This window comes from Raphanus sativus, chromosome 8 (genome assembly GCF_000801105.2).
Source record: "Raphanus sativus cultivar WK10039 chromosome 8, ASM80110v3, whole genome shotgun sequence".
In the NCBI taxonomy this organism is placed as follows: Eukaryota; Viridiplantae; Streptophyta; class Magnoliopsida; order Brassicales; family Brassicaceae; genus Raphanus; species Raphanus sativus.
The window spans coordinates 16,487,496-16,495,422 of record NC_079518.1 but is presented as its reverse complement, the minus strand read 5'-3'; the positions used below and the strand labels follow the sequence as shown (position 1 = coordinate 16,495,422).

The 7,927-nt window shown below is 36.5% G+C and overlaps 1 protein-coding gene across 1 annotated transcript; it reads left to right on the top strand.

The window, feature by feature from the left end:
• The first annotated feature begins 3,930 nt into the window (after positions 1-3,930).
• LOC130498850 (uncharacterized) lies at positions 3,931-4,461 on the top strand. Its single transcript, XM_056992515.1, has one exon. It carries the CDS (start codon positions 4,144-4,146, stop codon positions 4,447-4,449), a length of 306 nt encoding a protein of 101 aa, XP_056848495.1. The 5' UTR covers positions 3,931-4,143; the 3' UTR covers positions 4,450-4,461.
• Positions 4,462-7,927: the final 3,466 nt, after the last annotated feature.

Below are 7,927 nucleotides of genomic sequence, written 5' to 3'. Positions count from 1 at the left end.
ATTTTCAAGAGATTTATAAATCAAACAAGTTGATTAAGAGATGGATGAGTTATGAGAAAAATAAATTTCTAAAAGAATGCAAACTGGCCGTGTGACCCTCTTATTTGTTTGCTGGTCGTGTGATCCTGATTGAATAATAGCCGTAAGGCATTGATCACGCAAAGATGGCCGTGTGATCATGAGTGGCTGAAAGGCATTGATCACACACACAAGTCGTATGGCTTATTGTTTACATACTGGCCGAGTGCCTTTTATTTCTTGGATAGCCAATGGTATCAGAAATTGTATGTACTAACACTTAAATCATTTTGATATGATTTCAGATGTTGAGATTCCAACCCATGGACTATGATACCTTAGATATCTCTGAAGAGAACTATCTAAGATGGGCAATAAATATCTCGGCTATACTAACAATATAAGGTCTTAGTGAATGTATCATCAAGGATGATCATGTAACCGAGAATGAGAAATATAAGGCATTAACAGTAATGCGCCATCATCTCAATGTGGAACTGAGAAATCAGTACCAAGATATACAAAGCCCTCGATGCCTTTGGACAGAGTTAAAGTCCAGATACACTAAGGTGATATTACCAAAGGCAAGCCATGAGTGGATGAGTCTCAGTTTCCGGGACTTTGGGTCCGTGGAAAAATACAATTATGCTCTATCCAAAGTAGCTCATACACTGATGTTTTGTGGTGAAAAGTTGACAGAGGAGGAATTACTTGAAAAAGTTTTCTCCACAGCAGATCCAAAAGATATATTCCTACAACTAACCTATCGAGATAAAGGTTTCACCACATACAACGATCTGTTCTTATACTTATCTCAAAATGAACAGATGAATCAGATGAAAGATGATATGAGCGGCTATGAGGCATATAGTGATGATGAAGAATCCATGGGAGCCATGTCCAAAGTGACAGATGGAGTGGCCGGCTAGACCATTATCTAAAACCTTTAGACATTCTGATTTCATACTTATGATTTGATGTTTTGTCATTCAAAATTTTATAGCACTAATAAAAGTTTTTCTTTTATCTTCATTGATTGATTTGCTTGAAAAATATTTTTGATTGACAAATGAGAATGAAAACTCGAGAAGAGTATGTCTAGACCACCACGCCTAAGGCATGGCCTTAAGAGGCACGAAATTTATCACCTAAAACCCATTGAGAGAGACCCAAAATCCCCACTGGCCGTGGACAAGGATACCACAATAACCGTGGTTGTAGATCCAATCATGGCCGAGGAGGGAGTAAAGGTCGAAATGGCATTACAAGCCACATCAAAATGGTTTCAATAATAAACCAATGGGCAAAGCAAAGAAAAAGGAAATGTTCCTTTAGCTTATGAAAATCACCAAAGGCATACATACAAAAGAGGTCGAGACTACATTCTCCCTACTGATCTAATACTATGCTAAGGATCAGTCTGATAACGCATAAAAGCCTAGGTAACCAGTAAGGTTCACCAACGAATTTATACACTTTATGGCATGACCGGATTAGCCATCCTGGTCCGAACTTGATGCAAAGTTTAAAATTACTAAGGCACAAAGAGTTATCTCATAAGATCTCACGTTGTGAAACATGTACACAAGGGAAACTCAGTAGGCTTCATTGTTCCAAGCAACACGAAAGTATAATCTGATCATGAGGGTAGTGAGGACAAAACCCGTGATCATGACCAGACCACAAATTTGTGTATCATGGTCTAAAACCATGCCATGCTGGCCGTCCAAGCATTACGTTTAAGTGAGGACAAACAAACGTATTTTATAGCATGTTCATGAGGGGGAGAATAAACACTCCGTGTGGTCCATGACCACACTATAGAACCCGAACATGATAAGCCTGGCCGAAGGCCATAAGGCATTATAGCTTGGCCGTATAAGGCATAACCTATAAGGTTGAGACTTCAAAAGTCTATAAGCTTGGGTACACCACAAGAATACATGTATGAAAGATAAGATACATCAGGCCATATAAAGTGAGCATAAATATTCCCGTCTAAAGATGATAAAGGGTCATAATCCAGATATAGACCATCCTAAGACTTTATGAATAAACCACCACATACATATGTGCCATCTAGGATGGAATACCTCATCTAAGGATGAGATGAAAATCGGGAATATATGTTGGATAAGAGAACATGATCTTTCTCCCACGAATTCAATGAGACCATGAGCCAAACAAAGGTGATCATATTGTGGCCAAGGTACACGAATTACATACAAGATGAATCCGACTATCCAACATCATGGAGAAAGCTATAAGCTGGTAAATAGAAAGTGAAAGTGGAATGGTTTTAACCATCCAAGTCTTGGCAAAGATCCTCGGACCAGATATATATGTACTGGACGTCCATAAACAAAGAAAGAATGATAGCCAGACAGACCCGAAAGAATGACTAAGTCATACCAGCTTAGCACCACTATATAAATGTCCTAGTAGAGACCTAATCAAGTTGTTGTAGAAGTCTATACAAGATAGACCAGTATGTTCCATATACAAGGAACCTCGGATAGAAAGAGATAAGGTGCTCATAATAATAGATCCGGGTTCATGAAAGAGAAACCATACTAGACAATGAGATAAGACCGGCCGGTCCTAAGGTACAGGTATCATACAATGTAGCCTTGCAAACTACAAAGTATTCAATGATCCTGATAATAATAAAATCTCAATCGATTGTATCATGTCTAGAATGCGATAGAACGCGATGGAACATTATATAAGGTGTCGACACATACACACACTCATAAGTGATAAAGAGAAAGCACTTGAGCATAAGAGATATTCGAGGATCACTAACCCACGTAAGAGTACTCATAGAGAATAAAATGGGACGTGGAGTTATAGTAAAGAATGTATATGATGAGCGTATTGGCCAAATACATAAGATAGACGCCATCTAACCAGTGAACAGATGAGTCTTGTGAGGAAAAGAAAATCGTGAGTAGTAGAACATGAAAATACAGACAAGTGGTCGTACATGTTGCTACATAAAGCATTCAATGGAATGGCTAAATCACACAAGGATACTCACAGGGACCAAATTCCTATGTGGTGAATGCTACTACCCAATATCGAAATTGATAAAGATCTGGGCATATAAGAAAGATGTAGTAGACAATTGATATCTCACTGGATATATATAAAGGTAATATAAGATACCTTGAAAGATGAGAAAGAAGTTCTCATAGAACAACATCGTTCATGCGTTGTTCATGGACTGAAATGCAGCTGCATGCGTGTATGTACACACGATATGATAAGACTAAGTAATGCTTAGTAGAAAGTTCTATAAGAACGTTTCAGATCAGTCCATATAGTAGTCAATATATTCCTTGTGTTTATACTTAAAGAAAGGATGATTAAGATGATTGATTCTTGGAAAGGCTATGAAGAGACTACGATGATCTATAGTAGAGATCATTAGCCGTATATGAATGTTGGGATCTATGATCCAACGTACCAAGAATAGATTGATCAAATGGTCTGAGAATCCATCAGATTCACGACCAAAGGGAACCATACCGACTAGGATCATGTCCGACCTAGTTCGACTTTAATCATCATTGGTCCCGACCAATCCATCCCGTCCAGCTTGTTCCGACCAGTTCCTCTAGGTCTTAAATCCGATCTAAACCATCCAAGTGAGAGGAACGTCCTATTGACCAAAAAGTGGCTTAGTTTTGATTAAACTTCAAACTATAACACAATAGCCACTTCATGAACAGACCGTGGACATATACTAAAAGTTCATAAAGAGTTTTGGTCAAAGGATATGAATAAGATATATAGTGGACAAGAACATAATCCGGATGGATTATGGATGATGTCATGATCCGGACAGTTCATGGACATACAAAGACATTCATGCTCGAATTTATCTAAGAGAGATAAACCATATGATTCGAATGGACCATGAATATCATGAAAGCATTTTGCTGATGCAGGTTACCAATCCGACCCACACAGTGCTAAGTCCCAAACCGGCTACATTTCACATATGGAGGCACGGTCATTTCATGGAGATCAGTCAAGCAGACTATATCAGCCACATCATCCAATCACTCGGAGATATTGGCGATCCATGAAGCAAGTAAGGAGTGTGTCTGGTTGAGACTCATGACACATCATATTCGGAGAGCATGTGGGATCACAGATGGTAAAGATGGGCCGACCATTCTTTATGAAGACAATGCGGCCTGCATAGCTCAGCTCAAGGATGGATACATCAAGGGTGACAAGACTAAGCACGTTCTCCCCAAGTTCTTCTTCACCCATGATCTACAGAAGGAAGGAAAGGTCAAGGTACTCCAAGTCAGATCAAGCGAGAACTCAGCCGACCTTTTCACTAAGGCATTACCAACATGCACGCTCAGGAAGCTTATGCAGCAGATTGGTATGCAATCACTGAGAAACCTTCAGTGATGTTCACTTCAGGGGGAGTAATGCGGCTGTACTCTTTTTCCTATCCATGGCTTCCCGTTTTTACCACATTGGGTTTTTGGGTTTACCATGGAAATATTTTAACGAGGCAGTATTCCAAATGCATTACAAACTCTAGACGGTTATGGCATTACAATCTCGGTTTTTAACGAGATAGCATCTTACACGCATAATAGACATCAAGGGGAAGTGTTATGAATATTGTGTGATGTCTATTATGGAATGTTCTAGATTTATTTGTTCCCTACTCCAAGTTATTAGATTTTGTCTCCAAGCTATGTAATCCTATATAAGGAACTCATTACTCATGGAATAACACAACAATTCATTCATCTCTAAGCCATACGGCTCTCTCTCTCTCTACAACAAGAACACTAGAATTAGAACAAAAGTTATATACTTTTGTGTTCGGAAAGGGCCTTTTTTTCTTTTTTTTTTCTTAAAGGGTTTTTCAAAAGGGCCTTTCTTTTGCAAGAGTTCTTTTAAAGGTTTATTTTATACTAGTATACTACCTGTACTGCGTATAGGAAACGGAAATGATATAATTCTATGTTGAAAATAGTATAAAGTTTCAAAAAATACTTTTGACCGATATAAAAATAATTAGTTTCTAATTTATTATACATAATTTTGAATTCAAATAAACCAAAAATATATATTTGCTATTTAGGTAGCATCCAACAGAAATCACAAAAGATTGATATTATGTTTTTATGATAAAAAGGTTAGTAAATAGAAAATTTTGTACCAGTAAATCCAGTTTTGTTGGTAGTATTTTTGGGTAGTGTTAGATTATCTGCTCTTTCAAAATCTTCAATCAATCATTATATATTAGCTATTGGATATGATTTTTTTAAGCATACAAAGCCAGCAAAAATAAAATAAACATTTGAAGACTTTAAGTTATATATCCATATTGCGTTGCCAAAAAAAACAAAAGAGTTGTTTATCTTGCCTTCTCCATCTCAGATTCTCAGATTATTGTTTTGGAAAAGAAGTATAACCTGTAATTTTTTTGAAGAAAACTCTGCACATGGGTTTAATGAGGTTTGATGAATAAGAGTATAAGACCATAGTAAAACTTACTATCTCGGAGAAGAAGCCTTGCATTCCCACAACAGGTTTGTTAATTAGAGAAGGAGAAAAAAATTGTGTTTTGTAACAGCATGCAGTTATAAAATAATCTCACAAATATAAATAATCGAACATAGGTAGTTGGTTATCTAGAGATTTTTGGTAAACGGTGATCGTGGTATGGAAAGAAAAACCGCATGCGAAGTGGCCAGACGGTTAGCTTTTTGCATTTTCGTTTTTCATTTGTTTTTTATTTTAAAATTTTTGTTTAGTAAATTATGTGGCAAGATTTTATTGGTAGTGACTTGTGATTTAGTATATAGAGGATTGCTCGTGAAGAAAAAAAAATAAGCCGTATAGTAGATGAATCAGGGGGATAAAATTTGACTATGTTCTCTCGAACTAATTTGTTTTTTTTATATAAGTAAGGTATTTAGTAAAAGATAATCAAATCTTGGTTTGTTGTATGCTTAGCCAGCCTTTAGGTTGACACCAATTTTCTAAGTTGCAGCTACTTGGGCATACATCCGTTAGTTCTTGGAATGTTATGATATTCATTATTTCTGGGAATATTATAAATGTATAGTTTTTTCTTTGTTTGCCTAAATTGAAAAGTCATATACTTCGATTATAAGATGGAACTTAGAGAGAGTCCATCGATCTAAATATATAAAGTTCAAAATTTTGACTAAAAAAATATGAAGCTAAATTGATAACCCTAAAACTATTTCCGGAGAGTTGTAGTTTCCTTTGATCATAGTACACATGATACATAATGAAGAATTTATTGACATATGCAGGAAGCAAGATTCAGGCAGCAGGATGCTAAAGACATGATGCAAGATACTAAAGACATGATGCAATATGTAGAATGCGAGTTGTAAGGACATGATGCAAAATGCAAGTTATACAGACATGTGCAGAATGCAAGTTGTACAGACATGATGCAGGATGCAGAACTGTAAAGACATGATGCAGACTGTAGAATGCAGAATGCAGCTACCAAAATTAATTATAAATTAGAGGTGCGTCATTTCCTATAATTAGAATGATCACCAAAGGAGTTAGTGGATAACAGAAACAAATAGATTCGAAAGTCAAAGTAAACCACAATTATAAACTGCAGAAACCTCACATTCAAAATATATATCTGCGTGAGACTCAAGTAATTAGAAAGAGATTTGAAAAGCACATACCTGTCACAGAAGTCTGCTAGACTTGTAATCTCTGTTCTGCCGTCAAAGTCTAAAAAATTTGAACACGTCCTCAAGCACAAACCTGAGGAAATTAAAAAAAATAGTTAGTATTTACTTATATTTAGTATGCCTCATGCGTACCATGTTCCTTGCAATGCCCAGATCATGAATCAGTTTTTCAAATTTAACAGTCTCTCTGTCGCTATATAGCATGTGGTACAGTAGAGATTTGTATTTTGAAGTGTTGGTCGTTTTTCCATCCAACAAACCACTTCAAATCTTGTGGTAGAGAAAGCATTATGTCTTTGCCTTAAGACTTCATTCAGCCTTTGGTCGTTTGTTCCACCCAAGAAGCCGAACACCAACCAATACTCTTTTTTGTTTTTAAAGACTATTATTCTAAGCCATGACTGGATATAAAGACTTTGTTCTCGTTTCAGTCTCTGTCTTAAAACTTATTTAAATTATTTGGTCATTATTCTCATCCAAATAGTTCTCGCTTCACATAGTCTTTATGTAAGCCACATTCTAAAACCGACTCATGGGTAGTTTCTTTCCATCCTACGAGTCTTTTAAGTTTTAAGTATTGCTTGTCTTTGTAACCCGTGGGTAGTTTTTTCCATCCTACGAGTCTTTTAAGTTTTAACTATTGCTTGTCTTTGTAAACTTAAGACTTTCTTAACCCGTTGGTCATACTCCACTCCATCCAATATAAATGAAAACAGATTTTGGTAAGCTGTGTGTAGTAATATGTTTCCAGTTCAGAGTCTGGCTGTTCTTTTTTATCCACCCAACAAGTCTTCTTTTAAGCCTTTGGTAAGCTTTGTAGAGTAATCTGTTTTGAGTTCAGAGTCTGGCTGTTATTTTCTTATCCACCCAACAAGTCTTCTTTTAAGCCTTTGGTAAGCTGTGTAGTAATGTGTTTTCAGTTCAGAGTCTGGCTGTTATTTTTTATCCACCCAAAACAAGTCTTCTTTTAAGCCTTTGGTAAGCTGTGTAGAGTAATATGTTTTCAGTTCAGACTCTGGCTGTTATTTTTTATCCACCCAACAAGTCTTCTTTTAAGCCTTTGGTAAGCTGTGTGTAGTAATTTGTTTTCAGTTCAGAGTCTGGCTGTTATTTTTTATCCACCCAACAAGTCTTCTTTTAAGCCTTTGGTAAGCTGTGTAGAGTAATTTGTTTTCAGTTCA